At 35.7% G+C, this 23,919-nt stretch overlaps 2 protein-coding genes across 4 annotated transcripts in view; both read right to left on the reverse strand.

Moving 5' to 3' along the window:
- Nucleotides 1-23,919, reverse strand: part of LOC133522807 (monocarboxylate transporter 10) — an 80,398-nt gene that overhangs the window by 51,977 nt on the left and 4,502 nt on the right. Inside the window, exon 1 of one of the 3 annotated variants that reach the window (XM_061858264.1) lies at nucleotides 5,885-6,285. The exons of 1 other annotated variant lie outside the window; for it this stretch is intronic. The gene's annotated coding sequence lies outside the window, so the exon portion shown is untranslated. Of the gene's footprint in view, nucleotides 1-5,884; nucleotides 6,286-23,919 lie in introns of those variants that run through there. One more of the 3 variants, XM_061858267.1, reaches the window with a different exon arrangement.
- Nucleotides 14,838-18,710, reverse strand: LOC133522808 (uncharacterized). Its single transcript, XM_061858268.1, has one exon. The coding sequence runs from the start codon at nucleotides 17,113-17,115 to the stop codon at nucleotides 15,304-15,306; it is 1,812 nt and encodes a 603-aa protein (XP_061714252.1). The 5' UTR covers nucleotides 17,116-18,710; the 3' UTR covers nucleotides 14,838-15,303.

Consider the following 23,919-nt stretch of genomic DNA (forward strand, 5'->3'; position numbering starts at 1 on the left):
CAGGTAGTCTGAATTCGATAGTCGCTTAACGTGTACGTGTCTGTTCTCGGCGCTCCTAAACTTACAACTTTTGTAAAATTCATATTTGTTTTTTAACTACTTATTTTCGAGTGTCAGTGATGGATTGCAGTAATTCAGGTAAGAACCTATGTTTTTTAATAGTAAATTTTTTAGTTTCTAATGCCTTTGATAAACTTTTAATTTTTCAAAGATAGCTCTATCAATAAGTCAGTTTTTTTGTGTTTCTTACAATTAAATATGTCTTTTAACTAACTTAAGGGTCCGTCCGAGCAATGTTTTCTTTATTTTTCTATACTTTACTTATTTTTCTATCATACCAGTAAAAAATTAGCCGCGGAAACCCGCGCGTTTCCCAAATAAGAGCATTTGAATCTTAGGGGTCGAAATTGAGAAAAATACCACGTTAGTGCTAAATTGTATTAAATCTAATTATTTTTTGTTTTAGGTCCGTCTGGTACCTCGGGTACTAAAATAGTGACTCGGAAGTACCTGTTTCAACAGGTACAAAGACAAAATTTACCAAGTTTAAGGGAAAAACTCGATTCGTATGAAGATTTTCTGTTGATACGTTATGGAGACACCGTAAATGCTAAAAAGTGTTTGAAGCAAAGGTATTCTTATATCAAGACCGAATTCATGAAAAGATGGATGAAAGCCAGTAAACACGAAGAAGTTTTCCTAAAAAACAACCGAGATTGGTTAGAAGGAACTTTCGAGATTCCGATAGAATCGGCCTCTCGTCAAGGTAGGCCAGCAAAATCTTTCGTCAAATCAGAGTCAGTTAAGCTGCTCAATAATACGAAAGTCATTTTAAAAAACCAGGAGTATCAGTTTGGTTATATGCTAAAAATGACAATGGTAGACGGAAAGGTGTGTAACGCGGCCACGGACACGAAATCAACTTCGAAGTGCTACATCTGTGGAGCTACTTCGAAAAGTTTCAACGATTTAAACAAGAGGAATGATGTGAGCTCCGAAGCTCTAGAATTTGGATTATCAGTATTACATGCTAGAATTCGGTTTTTAGAAAGCATACTCCATTTGACATATAAGTTACCTGTGCAGAAATACAGACAGAGGAAAACCACAGAAGAAAAGGCATTGGAAGCACAACGAAAGTCCGAAATCCAAGTCAGATTTCACAATGAAACTGGACTTCACATAGATATGCCGAAGGCTAACTTTGGCAATACTAATGATGGCAACACAAGCAGGAGATTCTTCGAAAACCCTGAACTGGCATCTGAGGTCACAGGAATTAGCTTTGAGCTTATCTACAGACTCAAAGTTATATTGGAAACTATTTCAAGTGGTCATGAAATTGATGTCGCAAAATATGATCAATACGCATATGATACTGCGAAATTGTACGTGGATCTGTATGGATGGCATCCAATGACGCCGACGATGCACAAAATACTGATGCATGGTGGACAAATCATAAGTCACTCGTTACTTCCTATTGGCCAGTTATCTGAGGAGGCAGCAGAAGCCCGGAACAAGCATTTTCGATCGTACAGACTTAACTTTGCAAGGAAGTTTTCTAGAAAGGAATGCAATTTAGATGTATTTAATAGGCTTTTATTAACATCAGACCCCCTGATTAGCTCAAGCAGACAAATCAAGAAACCTTGTCACAAAGCATTCCTACCTGAAACTATAGAAATGTTGATGGCTGCCAAACCAAATACTTCTAGAGATAGCCAGTAGTTTTATTTGTAATAAGTATATATTTAAGATATAGATATATATGATATTTTACCATATTTATGCTTGTAACTAATAATTCATACGACGTTTTTATTTTGTTGGTAATTTAAAAAATAATTTTTATTTTTTGTATTTTATCGATGTAAATATGTTGCATAATCAATAATTATATTTTTTTCGGATCAAGAGGAGTTTATTTTAATTTCCTATTGTACGTATAGCTATTTTCCAGAAAAAAATATTTTTGGCCGCCTAAATAATTGAAATCTACGTATGTGCGCCGTTCCGTCGACATCGCCCGCGAACCGAACGGAATTTATCCTACGCTGCCCGATGCAAGTTGTTTTTGTTGTTATCACATAAGATTGTTTTTCATTTTTATATTATACTGTATCTATTAATTACCATATAGGTAAAAACTGCAAAAAAGAATGATGTCCCTGCTTCGGTCGTCGTCGTACAGTCAAGTGCAAAAATATGTATCGAAAGAATCGTCTCATAAATATGGTACTACGCTCTTATTACACTGGAATAAGATGCTATGGGACATATTTTTGAGTAAGATGTGTACACCCATATTTTTACACTTGACTGTACCTATCCGTTTTTGTAAGTAGGTATAAATATATGGCTAAACTACAATCTATTTAACTTGTAGTACGATGGGGCTAAACTTGGGCCGCCTTATTGAAGAACGTATCGCAATGACAATCTGGGTAAAGTATGTTGGGATAATGCCGGACATTTTTGGGACCAATTGAGAGAACTCGTGAGAAAATGTTTTTTCGAGATCTCAGCACGTGACAGATTCTTGAAGTACGGAGCGAATCGTTAAATAATAACCGTAGAATCGTTCGTATTCGTAGGTCCGGTGTCTACCCTTCTCCAATGTATATAAATTACATTACAGCCACCAATAATTACAAACTTAAAAATTGTCAACAAAAGTTTTTTTTTCGTATTTTTGTATCCGATCTTAACCCTGATACAAAAATTGGTAAAATTGTGGCTCTCAAACTTTGATACCTATGTCATAAGGCAATTTGCTAAGTAAACAATGTGCTAAGAAACCTCTTATTGTAAGGTTTACCCGAAGTAATAAAGTAAGAAAAACCACTAAAATAATAGATAGGTTTCGAAGTTTTTACAATTTAAGATCTCGCGAACTGTACAGGTTTAGTGAAAGTGTAAATGTATTGTTTATTGAAAGGAATGTACTGGAAGATATTAAGTACTTAAGTAGGAGGGAAAAAAATCAAAATAAAAAATAATCGTGCCCATTTTTAATGAAGGTCGCCAAAAAAATAAGAATCAAACTTAGAAACCAAAAAGATTAAGTAGTTCTTTAAAAAGGTTAAGGTTTTTTTTATACTACGTCGGTGGCAAACAAGCATACGGCCTGCCTGATGGTAAGCAGTATCCGTAGCCTATGTACGCCTGCAACTCCAGAGGAGTTACATGCGCCTTGCCGACCCTAACCCCCTCCCACCCCTCGTTGAGCTCACTGAGAGCCCATCTTGAAGTATAGAAAATAAGTAAAATTGTGATTTTGTTGGTATAATTTTGCAATTATGTATATATATAGTTGATATACAATCTTTTTTTTATAAAATGTAAGGATCGTATGTAAAGAGTAAAGTAAATATATAGGAAAAGAGAGCCCTCTTGAAGCATTTTAAGGAAACTAATTTCGAAGCCCTATCTCTATTTTGTATCCTAAACTAGCTATGTATGTATGCGTGTACATCTACATATGCATCCGTATGTGTAGGTAGTTTATTGCTCATTTGCTATCTATTTTACTCGATTTTGTTATACAATTTCAACATGTATATCATCATCCCTATACAATATAAATACTCTTTATTGCACACCTTAATAAAAGAAAACAGAAACATAAGCACAGGTAAACAACATGCGGTCTTATCGCTAAAAAGCGATCTCTTCCAGGCAACCTTTGAGTTGCAGAAATTAAAAAAATTACATTGTCAGTAAATAGGTGTACATACACATACAATATACAAACATACAAAATAGACTGCCAAAATCTCTTCCTTTTGATTTACCGTCGCGCTGGTAGTGGTACTGGATAAAAATAATGGTACGAAAGTGTGATCAAGAAAACAATAAATGTGATAATTAAGTAGTTCAGTAGGTAAATTGAAGAAAATTTAAAGTTTGACAATCACTGCTGTTTTTGAAATAGGTAAAGATCGGATTGTTTCTTTCCGATCTTCAAGTCAAGATCGGATAGCGATCTACAGCAGTGCTAGGTCTGTTAACACAATTACAAAAACAAACACAGTTTCATCACAATACGTAAAATAAATTACAGGTCGAAGATCGGATAGAAGAAAGAATTTGCGAAATTTACCTTGCTCTCTGTGATTGCGCATAGCACAAGCCCGACTCTCTGAGCGACGCGGGAACACTGGCAGTCGAGGCGCAATGAAATGGCGTCTTACACAATGTTGCCAACATTAAAAAATAAAGCCAAATTAGGGAGAAATGAATGTCCTACGTTCTTCACCCGCATCCGGTATTTACCCAACATATCTTAATCGTTGAACCGCCGCATTTCAAAATGGCCCTTATTTTGATATCGGCTAGCCGTAATGTAATACGGCGGATTATACAATACGACTGCGATACTTATATGTATATATATCCCCTTGTCAATGTAATTTCATTTAATTTGCTATCTAGTGGCAAACATCAATGTAGTTATCTTTTACTTGTGACGCACAAGTGTGAGCAATGTAAAATACTATATTTCTAAAAAAAATTGACTTGTTTATTGTGATTATACGTAGTAAAAGAAAACGTGATTATTAAATTATAATACGAAAGGTGGTCAAATCGCAAAATGCTGTCGTTTTATTTAAAATAATGAAATAATTAGACCAGTTCCGAAAGTACCGGGAAATCCCGGTTCTTTAAAACAGTACCGGTTCTGCAATCCCTAATAAGGATGTTATGCCCATCACTATTCCTTCTGTGTACGTATATTTAGAAACTGTCTCCGCCTCCAATTCGTGCGATAAGGACAACTGCAGCTCGGACCGAAATTCACGCGCAAAAAACTCAAAAATCGAGGTTTCGCTCTCGACTGTTTCCTCCTCCAAATCACAACCAATCATTATGAAATTTTGGAAATTGCAAGAGGAAGAAATAATCTATGCCGCTATGTTTTGATTTTTTGGATATTTGTTGTCATATTTGTATACTGTGCCTTTTTTACAGCCAATTCAATTTAGCCGTTTTTGCGATTTTCGAGGCGCTGTAATTTTCTTCAAAATAAAATAATCCAAAAAAGCAAAACATAGCGGCACAGATATTGACGATAGTGATCTTATTTGAAAAAATCATTGCTCTAGGTTAAAAATCCAGGGAGGAAACAGTCGAGAGCGTTTGTATGGAAAAATCACAACTAGGAATTCCTCTTAATTATCATACCTACTGAGTTAAAATACAATTGCCTCCGAGTTCAACGCATCTCCTAACAATAACTGCACCTTCTGTTTTTTTTATTTAATAGGCAATTAGAGCCGGACCAAACTAATTCTGCACAGTGTTAGCAAAAATGACACATCACTATGACGATGTTTATTATGGCACTGCCACACTTTATCATATATCGGTGCCGAGTTAAGTTAATCGGACTCTACATCGATTTATGTATTAGTATCTCACGTGTACAAATAAAAAAATACTTAAAGCTAACATCAGGAATGCCATCGTGCGACAGTGATAAAACTGTTCAGCCATCTATGCCACCGGCAAATGTAGGACATATCGTTATAATTCACGCTACACAAGGTAAATGTGCGTTCATGATTTGAAAACTCTATGAATAAGTGAATCATAAAGGTCACTTATCTTTAATTTACAAAATAGGTGTACATATCTAACAGTTTTTTTATGAAACACCTAGATATCTACTAGAGAGCAGTAGTTTGTCAGTATCGTCAAGTACTTAATGTAAAAGTAACATCAAGTTGCTGTTAGGTAGTTAGAATGTAGTGTGGGTAACACGAGAATTCAGTTAGGTTACGGGTGTGGACCAAAAATAGTTTCGTCTGAGCATCTCGTGAGCGCGCTAGCCTAAAATTCTAAAAATAAAGCTACAACTAGCTTTTGAGATGTCACTCACCTGTAATGCACTAACTGAACGAAAGTGCGGAGACACAAAACGCGCCAATAACTTGAATGGACCTTGACGAATTCAAATTTCGAATCCGCGTTGCCGGCATCCACGTGAACGCGTCCAAATTCACTCCCGCGAAAACGAACCCTTTTAAAAAGTCACGTTCTATCGACTCTGAGGTAAAAATCCGTTGGACACTTATTCACAGTTTGTTGATAAATTAATATTTTATCGGTTTATTTATTTGATGTGGCGACGCGTGCGTGCGGCCCCGGTTGCGAGTGTACTGAGCGTCCGCGCCGGCCGCGGCCATGTTTATCGTAAGGCACGCTACGGTGAGCTAACTATCCGATAAAATATATATTTTGTTACGATTTCAGAGCATTGTTTACACAGAGGATAACGCGGCCGCCGGAAGCACGGAGCTTTGATACGGATTACGTTACGCGAAAGGCAACTCAGGTCTATGGCGGTACAATTTACTCTTCTACGCGATGAAAGATTTGCCAATAGGTTGTACTTATTTCGCATGTAAATATAAAATACCTAGTGACAGTTGATCATATAAATGTATCACTACTTTTTGTTACACAATGTAACGAGGTACCTACCTATGTAAATCGTAATGTCCCCGCTCGTCAAAGAATACAATACATAATCGTGATATAAACATAAGTATCCAATGCAATACACAATATTGTGCAGTATACAATAGGATATATAATTTTTTTTAAACAAAATAATTTATTCAAATTAATATCACAACAAAATATGAAAAGAAAAGCAAAACTATACAAAGGTGTAGTAAACCATATTGAAGTTAAACATTAAAAAAAAAATGACGGACAGAAACTGAAAAAACGAATAAATGAGTAAATTGTACGACTGCTCCGAGATTGAAGGTCATTAGGCTAATTTAAGTTATCGCAAATGGAGCCTATCCATAGCCTACCCAAATAGTTACACGAACAGGAAATCATAGAGGAAATAGGTACAGCCGTGGGTGATTGTAATGACTGTAATATTTTATTTTACTCTTAATTACGCAAACCGTAAATTAGTACCTTAAATTCTAAATGCATGAAGGTGGTACTAATAACTCTATATTATATTAGTACCTATGCAAAATAAGTACTGGGCTGAAATGAACACACGTAAGCAGACCAAAAAAATCTACCGGAACAAAACTACAAGCTCACCAAAATACTATTGAAAACACCCAGGGACAAATTACGAAAAATAGAAGGTAATAAGGATTAATTACAACAAACACTTACATAATATGGGTAAAACAGACAGCCCCATGTGCAGAGCATGCATGGAAGAAGAGGAAACAGCGAAACATATTCTACTAGTCTGTAAACAGGTAGAAGTATACAGGAACAAATACGTAGGGACTCCGTGTACACTAAAGGAGGCAGTTAGCAACCTGAAGACACTGCTAGGCTTCGTGGAGGAGCTGGGGTGGCTAGAGTAGCGCTACCTCGTTTTCACGCAAAATAGGCACAATGGTTGTCGATTGGCGAAAAATGCCCAGCGTCATTGTATGTGTTGTGTACCTACGTACCGTCTGTCAATGAGGGCGAAAATGTTATATATAGGTCAAAAACGTTTGGAAAAACATTACATCATAATCATACATTTTTCTCAGATGTTTTTCATTAAAATTTTAAGAAGTATAAGGTTTTAACTAACATGTCTGTAAGGATAAAATAGGAAAATTAAGATTTAAAGTCCATTTATTTTATGTTCACAGGTAAGTCACAATACCTTAACTCATAGTAAAATATAATATTATAATATCACTCTACCATAAGATGATAATAACGCTATGATATCCATATATCTCATAAAACACGCGCCAGCAACCATAAGCCTTACCCTGCCTACTCTTGGGTACTGACTGCCTACTCTGCCTAATTCTGGGTATATTATCACTGAATAATTATTGCCGAACCGCGATCGTAACCAGCAACCAACAAAGATAAATAAATAAATATTATAGGACATTATTACACAAATTGACTAAGTCCCGCAGTAAGCTCAATAAGGCTTGTGTTGAGGGTACTTAGACAACGATATATATAATATAATAATAATATATAAATATTTATAAATACTTAAATACATAGAAAACACCCATAACTCAGGAACAAAATATCCATGATCATCACACGACTAAATGCACCGACCAGGATTTGAACCCGGGACCATCGGCTTCATAGGCAGGGTCACTACCCACTAGGCCAGACCGCTCGTCTAAGATAAGAAAATGACTAACTAGTATTTTTAAAACTCAATGGGTAGGGTGACAGGTGTCATCTTAATATCATTTATAACCTAAAAACGCCAAATCTTGCAAAATTGTACAGAAATGATACCTGTCAGCGGACCCATACAGTTTGAAAAATACTATTCTGTCATCTTGGAAGTAATACGATTCTGTCTTTTGCTTTCATATGCTACAGTACTAGGTATAAAATGATGCCTGTTCAAAACATAAACTTTGTTGTTGACATGCTTAAGTTGAATTTAGGGATGCACTGATCTACTTCGTAAGTGCCAAAGCATACTAGCATACCAAAAGTTAAAAAAATTTCACTTTCATGAGTTTTAATTGGTATTAATCATACACTGTCAGTTACATAATAATATAAATAATCGTACATTATTTAAAAGCACATAACTATAAATTAATAATGTCAACAAATTTATATTTTAACTACATTAAATTTTGAAGAAATTACAATCAAAAACATACTTGAATAATAACAAACGTAGGATAAAATGTAACCTAAAATTAAAACTACCTAAAAAACTAAAACTAATACGTAAAAATTAATCCATCCATGAATAGACAGTTAGTTTTTCAACATTCGTTTAATGGGGTGACCAACTTGTAACGTCATATCCCGAGTTTGACGTCATTGAAATGTGGGCACCGAGCCAGGAATTCATTCATAAATGGATAGTAAGGTCTAAAAAATAATTCAACTAGGTATGTAGTTCAAACTAAATTTTTCTTCGGGAACTAACTCAACTAACTCTACATACAATAAGTGTAGTAAGTAGATTTGTGAATTATGTGCGTCACAATAAGTACTCACAAAGCTCATGATTGTTATTGCTTTTTGACGTGTCATAAAACTCATAAATTTGAAGTTTTAAGGAGCCATGAACGATTTTAATACGAAGCTGTGAAGATAGACAGTTATATCTATCTTCACAAACATTTTGACTTCTTATTCTGAGTAGGTGAGTAAAAAGTTGTTAGTTTGCGGTAGCTCAGTTTGTAGAGCCGTGTGTTTTTATATCGAAGTCGTGAGTGCGTTCGAGTCCCGTCCGAGGCAGATAATTTTACTGTTTTCTCCTTATTTTATAAAAAAGTAGTAAAGTGATTGTCTAGCAAATACCATTATAAATTCCAGAAGTCTATTAATAAATCTGCAGAAAAAACAACATAATTATTATACGTAGTAACTACATATAGAACAGGCAAAAATCCGACAGTTGCGGGTTACCGGGTAATATACCGACGATAAACTGTAAGTTGTAGGAAACTACCACCATATTAATCTAGCAGTAATCACTTAAAATTCGTTCGCAACACAAGCGCCGCACGGTCTTAGCGTGACACCTGCCGCTCTATCTAGACCGGAAAGCATGGTCGTCTGTCAATTTAACGAGAACGTCAAGAACTGTTCCTAATTTACCGCGTGAATTGGTCACATCAGTTCCAATAAAATTAAGAGCAGTGGCTTTAATACCTTATGTGAGATGTGTAGTTAAACAAGTAAAAAAATCAATGCTTACCGACTAAATGCACTTTCACAATTTGACATTGAAATTAAATTAATTAAAATTGTAATTGTAGAAGCATACTTAATGTAGTTAGTGTGAGATGGTGTGACTCATCCTCATTTGATGATGAATTAAAAAATGGAGTTATTTGTCGAATAGGCAAGATGTGTTAATGGTCTCAATCCTGATCCTGTTATTTGTGATGATCCATGGTCCATAACGCATTAAATTTTATTAAAGCAATACATAAGTAGCAAAAAAACTCGACGCTCTACCTAATATTAAGCTTCCTACAAAATAATACACATCAGACGTGAAATTACATCCACGTAATAGCATCCATCATAATGTATGGAATAAAAAAAAATATTATAAAAAAACTAAAAACCCGACTGCACACTAATGTATCGCAGGCCCCGACCAACAGAGGGTTACTTATAGTCATTTTGGTTGTTGGTCCCCGCCTGCGATACTTACCATCAACAACAATATTCTTGTAGGGCTTGTTTTCCTCTTTTTTAGTGTGCAGTCGGATTTTTTGTTTTTTTATAATATTTTTTTTTATATATAACTTTTTAGTTACCCCCAAAAAAACATCCTACGACACTCCCGTGATCAAGATGAATCTAACGATACCTCATACATCAAAATTCATCAAGCCGTTTAGGCTACAGGAGACCACAAATAAACATACATACATACATATATACACTCGAAAAACATTACCCTCCTCCCTTTGGCAGTCGGGTAAAAAGCAAGGAAATCGTTATTTTGACTGTGAAATGTTGCACAAATTATTTTTCATTTAAATTCATAAAAATATCCTAACTGAAACTTTTCGTTCAATCATCTTTTCTATATAAAATATAACAATATATTTGTTCTACTTTATTATGATAGATATACATTTTATATTCTTTTAACTACTATGGATAAAATCCTTTGACGAAAACGGACTAAGAATAAGTCGAACAAAAACAGAGCACATGTCCTGCATTTTTGATGCTAACACGAATAAGGATGACTTGAAGTTACTCATCGGATCGGAGATACCCAATTACCAACGGTCGACCAATTTAAATACTTGGGTTTTGTGATGACCAGTGACGGGAAGATAGACGGCGATATCACCCATAGAATAACATCGGGATGGCTAAAGTGGCGACAGCTGACAGGCGTAATGTGCGACAGAAAGATGCCAATCAAAATCAAGGGCAAAATGCACAAAACTGCTATCAGACTACGATTTTGTACGGATCTGAATGTTGGACAACCAATAAGAACCATCTTCAGAAACTGCATACCAGGGAGACTACATAGTCAAGCTTGCCCTTCAGTTGCCGACGACGCGGAAAGGACGCGGAAGACGACCTTCCACTTGGTTGACGACTGTCGAAAAAGACCTTAAAGAAATGAACGTCGACAAAGACACCACACAGAATCAGGTACAGTAGAGAAGGACAAGGAGGGCCGACCCCAAGTAGATGGGAATAACGGTCGAGGAATATATATATATTCTTTTAACTACATAATGTTATACATTTTAATATGTCAACCCTAATATGTATTACTTACAGCACCATGAAGCCAATGCCAAGGTACTTGACTTAGCTTTCCCGGCATTAACCCAGGATGCCTTAGGTTAAACCTGCAATATCTGCATATCTAAGTTATATTTAATTTCGTACTTATGCGTTTTATCGCCAGATTATCCATGAAATCATCTCCGCGCCTTTGCTCCACCTTCTAACTACTGTACTTTAATACAGAGGGCCTATTAGCTAAGATAACAATCGTTTGCGCTACGACAACAAAACGCTATCTGTCTCTCTATCCGTCTTGCATATTAGTGTGATAGGGAGACAGATAGCGTTTCGTCATAGCGCAAACGATTGCCATCTTGGATAGACCCCCTGGACAGAAAACGACTTCGTAGTACGAGTATTATCGTTTTTTTTTTGGTTCGTTTTGGTCGCATGAGTTAAGAGTATGAGCTAAGACATTTTTTTTTATATTTAATATTAAACGTTTTAATATACAACCATATCTTCCGTCGTAAGTTTGATCCTTTTAATTTCCTGACTTCACGCCTCCTATTAAGGTCGAACTCGGCTCAAACCATAGAAGTTATCATCATCTTCCTCGCGTTAGCCTGGGGTCCTAATCCCAAATATTGGGGTAGTCACTAGTTATAACGAAAGCGACTGCCATCTGACCTTCCAACCCAGACGGAAAATTAGGCCTTATTGGGATTAGTCCGCTTTCCTCGCGATGTTTTCCTTCACCGAAAAGCGACTGGTAAATTTATAACAAATGATATTTCGTACAGTTCCAAAAAACTAGAAACTTGGCTCTATAAGAGATCTGATAACTTGTTGACAGTAAGTACGAGCCACATGCCACATGGTCTCGTATTGGTAACATTTTACATGAAAATGTTTTTGGTGGGTTGTGCTTACTATATTAGTTATATTATTCGGGCAGAAAGAAACTAATTAACATACATAGATTCTAATTCTAAAGAACAAATCACACTTCTGCGATAAATAAGAGTACCGTAAAATGGGGTGAGTAGGGACAAAACTGACTTGTATACATAATAAATGTTCCGGTCCTTTGATTTTTAGTTTTTTTTTTTTATGATTCTGTGTAGTTATTTACATTTCATAACTTTAAAGATAAATAAGAATTAGTAGGAAATCTCAGCTCACCCCATAGTAGGGGTGAGGAAGGATATCCTACTAAGGTGAGTTTTGAAAATTGTTCGTTCGATACTTTAGGATAATGAACATTATAATAGCTTGATTTGTTATTAGAATATATAATTTACGTAGCAGTAGCCTGTAAAAACCAACTCACTCCTCTGTAATCCCTCCTCACCCCATTGCCCTCGTAATCCCTACTCAACTCACCCCATTTTACGGTATGTAATATGTATTTCTAGTATAATTGGACACTGTTACCACTGCGGCATTCTAGGTAATAGCCTAAGTACCGAATGAGCAATAATTCTAGGTACGATCGTGAACAGTTAGCGAGACGAGTCACGTATTTATGAATCTCATGCGAAACGAAAGCTCAATTAACTTTCAAAACACCGTTGAAAGGTAAAACGTGCTTAGCACATAAACATACGACTCATCATCTTCCTCGCATTGTTCCGGATTTTTGCCAAGGCTCATGGAAGCCTGGGGTCAGCTTGGCAACTAATCACAAGAATTAGCGTAGGCACTAGTTTTTATGAAAGCGATTGCCATCTGACCTTCCAACCTAAATGGTAAAAACTTGGCCTTATTAGGATTAGTCCTGTTTCCTCACGACGTTTTCCTTCACCGTCTGGTAAATATCAAATGATATTTCGTAAATAAGTTCCGAAGAACACATTGGTAAGAGCCGGGTTTTGAACCCGCGACCTCTGGATTGCAACCCGCACGCTCTTACCACTAGGCCACCAGCGCTTCTAGTTCGAGTTAAATAATGTCGTTTTTCTTTATGTAAGTAAATTATGTTGGTTTTTCGAGGATAATTCTCTATGATGTAAACCGATTTCAAAAATCGTTCTTTTATTTGAAAAAAGGTGTATTTAATGTAATGTCATTAGCAATTTCCAGTGTAATAATAAACACACTGATAGTTGATTAAATTGCAATTAATAAAAAAAAGTTACCAAGATAGAGGTCTGATTATATTTTTCCTGTAAAAATTATAGTAATATTAATATATATTTTTTTGTTAATTTATTTAGAAACCAAACAGTCGTATAAACATATCAACAATGCAATACAAACGATGTACCACAACAAAAGAAAATTGCAACAAAAAGACCTGGAGGTTCATAAATTATAAATTATGTTAACTGAAATAAATATAGTTATATAGCTAATGCAAATTTTTGAATCCGATAGAAAAAATAACTGATATCTGTACTTATATATTAAAACAACTTACGTTTAACTATATTTTTTAGACTAGCCAACGAATTTTGAAAACAATCTAGTTTGAATAGATTTTTATTATAGTAACTAGGAACTCGTCTGAAAAAGGTACGCCTGGAATAGTTTTTGACCGAAAAACTAATATGAAACAGCGATCGAGGGCGTAAGGGGTGATGCGGACAACTGAAAGTAACTAATCTTAGTAGATTAGGACAATTAATAATATTTTTTAGAATTTTAAACAAAAACATAACGTCTAAGTATATCCTACGGTAAAAAAATTAAAAAAAAAAAAAAAAAACTAAATATTATGTAAAAAATTCATAATTTTTCATCGGTAAACTTCGGAAATAAGCGGAGGGGGGGGGGGGGGGGGTATTCTGTTTCACATTTACCTCCATAAATTTTTTTTTTTCACTACTAAAAAATAAAAATTAAATGTTTTGGAATGGTCAATTTGAGCACTTTCAAATTATACCCTACTTGACCTAGTATTAGTATTTGAAATTTTGCCCCCTCTTCATATTGGGCATTTCCCATAGTTATTAAAAATAGAATAACAAAATAATACTTTCAATGTGTCTGAGTTAGCGTTGTTCATAACTTTTCCAAATTTAAAATTGATAGCTTAATTGGTTCTCGAGATATTTAGCGTTGTGACAGACAGACAGACGGACGGACAGAGTCGCTCCATAAGGGTTCCTTTTGTACCTTTTTGGTACGGAACCTAAAAACCATAGACAAAAATACGTAAATAGGTAAAATTACTTATATAAAAGGTTGTGCAATCTTGTACAGTAACTAACAGGCCAATTAGAGGTTTAGTTATTCGTTTTAGTGTCAAAAGTGACATTTCTTCAGCCAAAAACGTCGCTTCTAGCTATCATATCAGAAACAGATGGAATAACTAATATTCCTGGACTTCCGGTTCAAGCGCCATCTATTGGTTAGCCCCGTGATTAATTCCGTTGCCCATTAATATTGTTTAAAGTGTAAATTAATGTGGTAGTGTGCAGGTCAGTAAATAGAGAATTAATCTTGAAACGTATTTAACCACAATTTTGGAGTAAATGGCCGGTAGTCCACGTCTCCACGTGCCAAGTCCACTAAGTCCATGCAGCTATCGCTTTACAAGAGCCAAATAAAATCACCGTTCACTGTCTTATTTAAAGCTCCTAATATGTTGATAGTGGCGAAATAGTCCCATTGGGCTAAAGCCATAATTTTAAAACAGTGGTTCCTAACTTGGGGGTAATTATCCCCATGAGGGTAAAACTGGTATTTTATGGGGGTGGTAAGCTAATCAAAGAAAACAAAGATCTATAAGAAAGAATATTAATAATTATCGAGGAGGGGTAAAATCAAGTTCCCTAGTTAGTCAAAGGGGTTAAGAATGAATGAATGGACTAAAATTCCTATTAACTTACACAAAATTATATAAATAGCACATCAAGAAACCCAACGAGGACATTTTTTATTATAATAATCGACAAATCGAATAAGTACTTATAAAAAATTGACTAATGAGAATAATAATGAGACTGTTATGTACTGAAATATAATAAAAAAAACTTTGCTGAGTACATTTAGGAAAAAAGATTGGCCTATTCTAAGCAACCGGTGGATTCTACGCCAGTTCTCTCTGGCAGATGCTTCTCTGGCACATAATTATAAGCAATAGTAGGTAAATTATAATGTTATTATGTTTGAAGTTCTGTTGATTTTCAAACGATTCGTGAATATTTCTCCCAAGAAGCACATAAAACTGATGGAGGAGCCTGACACAATGATTTGCCAAGGTACTATCATCATGCTGGAGCCTATACTTTGTTGTTTTCTTTTGTACAATATTCTTGCATGCTGAAAAGCATAGTCTTGCAATACTTTCAGAGTAAGACCGGCGGTGTGTATCCGCGTCGTTTGCGTAAACAATCTTTCGCGATGAGGAAACCCTTTGTACATAAAACTGCTGTAGATGATTTTCTTGCCTAGAGATTGGCGAAACGGGTAAAGAAGATCTTGCCCATATTTGTCGTAGTAATCGTACTTCACCGTATAGTACATATAATACGGTACCACAGTAAACATATCATCAGATTTGGCCACTTTTTCAAGGCTGCTACTTAATGTGGCACACGGAAGTGACTGATCCCATGGCGCGTCGTATAGAGGTACAGTGTTGTTACCTGTTATCATTCTTTGCATCACTAGAACCGCGTCACTTATGCAGGGTCGCAATCCATACTTAGATATATCCGATAACTCCCCGATTTGATATTTATACATTGGTTTCGTGGTTAAACTATATAAAACAGACAAATAGTGGTATGGCATTAAAGTAGCAAATATAATCCAACTAAAAAGTATGTACTGTATTCTGTTTGTTCTTTGAATCCTACACGTGTGCATTAACAAGTTGTCTATTAAACAGAATATCATTACCACTTTATCTTTGGATTTACTTAAAAGAATGATTAGACTAATAACTATTACGAAAGTCACCAAAAGTAGCACCCAAACTAGGGGCCTGAACGCTAGTGTAAGTAATTTCCAACCAGGCACCAACCCAGATTTTCGTACGAATATTGCAAAATAGTCTTCGATTATTAGATTTCCGTAGAGGTAGTCCAATGCCTCGGCGCGGTTCGGCAGGAGCATCTGGCTTCCCGTCACCACGTCGAACTTGTTCTCCTGCAGCCACCCCAGCGGCCCGCTCACCACCATGTCTCGCGAAACATCAGATACTACATCGGACAATTCGTCAAAATAAGTTATATTGACTTTAAAATTTTCGAGCTCACCCAACACAGACAAAATATATTCGTCCATTCCGATCGTTTTAATATCGTTTTTTGTACGATCAATTGTAAAAGGCGGCCAATTGGTCGCTGCCACCTGCAAGGTGCAGTTTTGAAGAATTTTTTTGCTAGGATTTGAAAAGAAATAAGGAGGGGTGAGGGTGAAGCACTTGCCCAATTCTATAATAATATCGAAACGTTTTCCGCAGCCATGGTTTCTGAAGGGATCGTAGGAGTACGCATTAGTCGTGAGTGCGTCAATGATTACTACATTTGTGACATGGACCCTCAACAGTTCGTGAAACATGGGGTGGAGCTTGTCAAGTTCCAGACGTTCCATGATGGCTATAAAGGGTGCATCGGGCTTCCAAGTACCTTCCGCTAACAAGTAAGGGAAATGTGATAAGAAGTCGTCAGCGTTTAATGCGTAAATGAGGTATCCTCTGTTGTGAAGTGGACTTTTCTTGTGCGGTCTTCTGGTTATAATAGAGACGGCATTTGTTTCATGGATAGCTTGTAAAATGTCCGGGCTTCTTGCATTAAAATTAAAGAACGTCAAAACTTCATACTTGTAATGCACATTAATTATACTTCTGATACATTCTTTTGCCATAGAATGATTATTCTCAAAATTTATTTCTAATATTGCATCAGAATAAGGTAATTGAAATATCCAGAGAAATGATAGACGTGATAACAACATGGTGAACGTTTGTAAACGAGTTAGTGAGTTGGGATTCCGTTCTTTATATTTAATGACACGACAATCTTAAAACAGATCAGCTAATAAATCATTGTTTATCGTGATTTTGTTAATTCCCTAGGATCATTAGGACTAAAACTAGTCAATTTGTAGGTAGATATTCGTTTATAATTGCTTTTCTTTTATTTTCCAACATATGTAGTTGGTATATAAAAGGTCTAGTGACAAGCGCCCTGGTTAAAAACTATAATAAAAAGGCGGAGCGGACCGCGACCCTGGTCCTATATATCTCTCTCTCTCTTACTCATACCTGTGTTCTTGACAGAATTTACGGCGGACCACCTTCCTCACGATCGATCATGGTGGCGGTCCGGTACGCCTATCAGTAACAGCTTTTAAGACGACTAAATTAAGTAAGGTTTTGTGAAGCGTTTTACTGAAGAGAAAAAACTATATCCATCACTTTTCAGGGGGCATAATACTAGCACAGCGAAAAGACAGTTAGATTCTCTCTGACTATGCACGAATGAGAAAAGATCCTGGCCAAATTATACAAGGTGATTCAGGAGACGTGAGCAGGATCAAGCTTGAGCATTCAGTAAGTTATAAGCAACTGTTTCGTACCAGTATTTGTGAGATTAACTTTCTTTTATTTTTTACTATTAAAAAAAAAGGTTTTAATTTATTTACGTCATGTATGGTCACCCTCTTTGTTTTATCCATAACAAGTGACAAAATGAATGTCTGGTTACTTTTGAAAAATCGTATCTCACTCAAGTGTGACATTTTGTTTTCTTCATAATCAAACTGCTGTCATAACGGTTAAAGAGGTTTTATCTTTCTTAATTAAGTGTTGCAGGGTGTCCATGATTGTAGATTATCAAATTTGTCCTTTCCAAAAAGTTAAATAACAGAAATAAAGCGAGATTGTTTTACTTAAATATGATGATGAACGGTTCACGGATTGTGTAGGCTTAGTCCTGCTCACGTCTCATGAATCACCCGGTATATTCCACGTTATCCTAATATCCCAGATACATATAACTCATGGTCACCCTAATTAGAAAGAGATGCAACGGCCCGCCTTGACTTCTCATGTGGACACACTTTTTTTGGCCAATGTACACTATCCGGATTATTTTCTAAGTCCGTGGCGATATTTCACTAAAACATTTTTTTAATTATGGGCTGAATGAAACTATCATTGCCACGTTGGCTGACGTTAATAGAAAAAATTAAAAAGTAAAACCGCCATCATCAGTATTTTCACTTAAAATTTAGTTGTATCAAAATAATCCAACTTAAATTGCAACTGTGAGGGTGTTTTTTATGAAATGAGTTGTCGTGATTAATTTTTGCAATGTAAGTCATCGCTGAACGTAGTGTATAGTGCTGAATTAATAGTATTCCAGTTCAAGTGAAAATTTGTAACTAAGGTCTGCAAGTGTATTAAAAAAGCGGCCAAGTGCGAGTCGGACTCGCCCATGAAGGGTTCCGTACCATTTATGACGTATTAAAAAAACTACTTACTAGATCTGGTTCAAACCAATTTTCGTTGGAAGTTTGCATGGTAATGTATATCATATATTCTTTTTTGATTTTTCATTCCGTTATTTTAGAAGTTACAGGGGGGGGGGGACACACTTTTTTTCACTTTGGAAGTGTCTCTCGCGCAAACTATTCAGTTTAGAGAAAAATGATATTAGAAACCTAAATATCATTTTTGAAGACCTATCCTTAGATACCCCACACGTATGGGTTTGATGAAAAAAAATTTTTTTTTTAATTTTTATAACGTATTAAAAAAAAACTACTTACTAGATCTCGTTCGAACCAATTTTCGGTGGAAGTTTGCATGGCAATGTATATCATATATTTTTTTTAGATTTTTCATTCTGTTATTTTAGAAGTTACGGGGGGGGGGGGACACACTTTTTACCACTTTGGAAGTGTCTCTCGCGCAAACTATTCAGTTTAGAAAAAAATGATATTAGAAACTTCAATATCATTTTTAAAGACCTATCCATTGATACCCCACACGTATGGGTTTGATGAAAAAAGATGTTTTGAATTTCAGTTCCAAGTATGGGGAACCCCCATAATTTATTGTTTTTTTTCTATTTTTGTGTAAACATCATAATGCGGTTCATAGAATACATCTACTTACCAAGTTTGAACAGTATAGCTTTTATAGTTTCGGAAAAAAGTGGCTGTGACAGAATCGGACAGACAGACGGACATGACGAATCTATAAGGGTTCCGTTTTTTGCCATTTGGCTACGGAACCCTAAAAACGTCATTCAATGTACGTGTGCAAGTGTCATCATTTACTTGTCCCGTGTCTCGGGACCAAAGAGCATATAATCACTACGTTTTACTCGGGACGTGGACGGGACTCGTAAATAATGACACGCTTTGTACACTTGCATTGAAATGTACTATTCCCTCCATCTCAATAATAAGTCTATGTAAGTGATAAAACCGGTAAAAAACTATGCTAAACAGATTGAAAGGAGAGAAGAGGTGATAGTGCCTAGGTACAGTAGGTACCTACGCGCTACGCAAAAAAGAGTTATAATTATAACTATACGAGTAGCTCCAGTGATAAGGATAGGGAAAAAAGGTAGTGGAACGCGTGATGTGACTGCCGTGATCGAGCATTTTCGCGCCATGCCATTTTGAATCCAACGATGTTTACGGAAAAGCTAAAACAATGTCAAGGCATTTTATTGGTATTCATACGTTTGTGCTCATGTTTCCTACTGGCGGAATAACCTTATACGATCAAGGGCATGCTATCAGTGCTCCCAGCTATCTGATAAATTACAAGGTTTACTGGAATTTGTATCAATCATTGAGGTATAGTACTAGAGTCGGCATCTCCAACAAAATGATTCCGCAAATCATTGAAGTGCCGGCACTTCATGGCATTTAGTACGTCTCCGACTACTGGTGAGATGCCACACATGTAACAAAACTTAAAAAAAAAATTTTTTTTGAAAATGCCTTTAGGTATGCGTTATGAAAATGAAATCTAATAATATCTAGAAACATAATAAAAGCAATATAAAGTAATATATAGTGTGTTATTACAATCCACTGCGAAAAAAAATGTCGTTTTAAGCTTATTTAGATTATTTTGAAACGTCACTTTAAACACTCGCGGTGGTAGTGGTGGTACGCAATTTTGTTTGGCGCATATACGAGTATTATATTATATTTCGCAGATGTAACACAGAGGTACTAAACTAATGATAATCTACCTTATTGTTTGTAGAATATATACACAAAAATGATATATTAATTGTTATCTTGTAATTTTTTTAAGTGTTTTATTATATTTGAAGAATATATTATGTTATAAGAGCGATTTGATCAAAATTGTTACGAGTACGAGAGTCAAATACAAAGTTTTTTTTTAATGACTATTTTTATAAATTTGATTATCGGCAGTGTCACAAAAGTAAAAAAAAATCATAACACTTTAATGGAAATAAATAAATTTTATCTAGATTCTTTACATTACGCATTTAGGCAGAAAATGAACAGTTGTCATAACAGTTTCGCCTCTGACTAGCTATTATTCTTAAGCTTAGTGACAGACGTCATACGCCGAAAATGGCGGACACAAGTTGTTCTCGATAGTGTGTCTAGTACGTAGTACATTTATGTCAATGTTCTCGATAGCGTGTCTAGTACGTGGTACATTTATGTCAATGTTCTCGATAGCGTGTCTAGTACGTAGTACATTTATGTCAATGTTCTCGATAGCGTGTCTAGTACGTAGTACATTTATGTCAGTGGTATTAATGGATAATACCTAATGGCACAACCATATGACAACTAACAATAATTTATTTGAAAATTGTACAATTCATTCGTTCCAAATCATAAAGATAAATATTTATTTTTGTAAAGCTATTATTGTCTACCACTTATCTCCAGTGATTGGTACCAAAGAAATTGCGCGATGATTTTCTAACAGAAGGTAGCTGATACCTATAGATACCTGTAATATCTAGACACGCGGTAGCGTGTCCAGCCAAGTTCATAGTAAAAGGAACTGGCGACGCAACCGTATGTAATATTACACGATTACATTTACCTTTAAACACTAAAAAAATATAAAAATGTCACAAACCGAATATTTTTTTACACTAACCGTATCTTGGTTATCTGCGTATCTAATTTTAATAAAATATTCATCTTAAATAAACGTTATCATACTAAATTTGGACGAAATCAAAAACATTGTCGTTCCTATTTATCCGAAACCGTATGGGATAATTGGGAACAGCCCGCGGAGGAAATGGAAACTCTGAAGTTTTTTTTTTACCTCAAGGCATACAGTATAACAAGTTGCAAAGTTAAAAAATATTGGACTTTGAATTAGATTTCTTTTTAGTGCAAATAGAACTAGTATATATCTCTCATTGTTTCTTATTACCCGCCGTTCCCAATTCCCCCACTCTCCCCTATGTAATACAATGTGTTTGTCCTCGTATAGTGGAGCCGTATAGTACGAGGAATTTTACTGACAAATCACCCCCCATACCTATGTTTTTTCTCAACCATTTTAAAACTGCACACATAGGTATGGGGGGTGATTTGTCGATAAAATTCATCTTACTATACGTGGTTAACGGCTTCACTATACGTCGACAAACACATTGTATAATGAACTTCATTCAGCCAAGCCTTCAACCAGTCCGTAGTTATCCATAGTAACTTCTTGTACAAATGGTACCTTATACCTAGAGACTTTTCATGCGTAGTCTTATCCGCTACGATTGATCTTTCAGTTTATCATATTATCTTTTATGAATGTTAAATGATTCATGAATGGTTTCATGGAAATGGTTTTCGTTTGTTTTGTAATTAATTTATCCGTCTTTCATATCCTCTTCCTTTTTTGTGTGTGGTTGTTGTTTGGGATGTGCAATTTATAATTTGGTATTTGAGGCAAGCTGAAAATTCGTCTGATACTTCTCCTATCATACCCTAACTCAGTACTGCAGGTCTGGCTGGCAGGGTGACGGGGCTAAATCAACCCTTATATTTTTAAAGATTTTTAGGGCCCAAAAGTATTCTTGAGGAAATCTGTAATTTCTACGAGTAAAAATTGAATATCTGAATAGTCATAAAAATATAAACCAGACCATGGTCGGGTCTTTAACCTTGTCAGACGCGACTCAGTATTTTAACTTACAAGCCACCCAGGCAGGTAAAGGTAAGCATTAATGCTGGTAATAAGGAATTACAATATTCTCAGTATCGTAAATATTCTATTCCTTTTACCTTGCATTATACCTTTAGGTAATCGTAATTCCAAGCAATGGAGATGATAAACGAGCTAACAACTTTTGGAGCTAGGCTGTCTAACACTAGAACGAACACTCTATGGCCTGAGATACGAGTACACTTGTAAGTTTTACTTAGTAAGTAAAGACAAAGCTATTTGTTAGAATGAGGTATGATATGAATAATATTCATCTCTCATTCTGTAACATAGTTGTGTCCCTACTTACGTAAGTAAAACTTACAAGTGTATCTCAGGCCTACATGTCACTTGACGGGTTGATGCTTTTACGTTGACGGGTTTAGTGCAGTGCGATAGGTTCAGAAATTGGAGAAGTCGTAGCGCTTTTTTATGGCTCCAGTACACGATGGCCCAGCGTAGGCCAGTCCTAGGGACGCATTACGCGTTAGAGGGAGCAAATGATATTGCTCTATCTACTTTCACCGCATAGTTGCGTCCCTTAGACTGGCCTACGTGGGCCATCGTGTAGAGGAGCCCTTAGATTATAATACGGCTGCCATTTTACTTAGGAATCTTGAGGCCTTTCTTGAGGGCTGCATTGATTCGAACCCTGAGTTTTTGAATTTCGCTTATAGAAAAAAAATCACGAACATAGGTCTAACAACTTGTAACCAATTTGTCACAAATTATGCACAAAAGTTAAAAATATGAAAATTGCTACTAAAAATCGGCAATATCATGTTTAAGGGAACTTATCGATTACTTTTATTTTATTTAAACGAACAATAATTTAAATTATATATAACCGCGATGTCCGCGCTCTTGGGCACGCAGTACCTCGCTGACATTTACGTTCAGTGGGGGTGAGGAAGAACACGAACTTATTGGGCCTCAAATCATGCCAATTTATCTTATGGTGTATATTTATTGCCACTGTTCAATCAGGTAATTAATAAGTAGGTGCTTAGACAGTTAATTAATTGCGCGTTTAATATCTAACCGTATGTACCTGTGGTGGTCGTAAAAATTATCGGTTGTAGTAATACCGGGGTTTGGCCGTTTCGCCCTTGCGCTAGATCTACTTATAAACCTTTATTTGGATAAAGTTAATAACTTCTATTTTCTGTTTTTATTATGCAGAACTATGTATAGATCGTGCCATTCACGAAGACGCCTGCCATGACTCGTATTGTCATGTTATTAAAGGTTAGATTTGACAAATCTGCGCGTTCTCGTGGATGACATAAACTATAAAGAGAAGTCAAAGGGAAAACTCGGCAGGCAGGCAGGCGGATAGACGCAGATAAATGACTATCAACGGTTTGTTAGACTTGACAGACGATTATTTATAACGCCATTTGCCATTATTCAGTGGTAACAGGCAACTTGAATTAAATTTTATACAACGACAAACTGACGTCTTTGCTGATGGACGGACGTTAATATAGTTATCAAAGTTAACGATGTAGGTACATTTTTATAAGATTTTATTCATACAAATTTTAAAAAGTGGAAGGTTTTTTAACATAGGTATAGTAAAAAAG

Source organism: Cydia pomonella, chromosome 11 (genome assembly GCF_033807575.1).
Source record: "Cydia pomonella isolate Wapato2018A chromosome 11, ilCydPomo1, whole genome shotgun sequence".
NCBI classification, from domain to species: domain Eukaryota; kingdom Metazoa; phylum Arthropoda; class Insecta; order Lepidoptera; family Tortricidae; genus Cydia; species Cydia pomonella.

Excerpts from the sequence above, each read along its gene's own strand:
- LOC133522808 (XM_061858268.1), bottom strand. The coding sequence starts at position 17,115 with ATGTTGTTATCACGTCTATCATTTCTCTGGATATTTCAATTACCTTAT.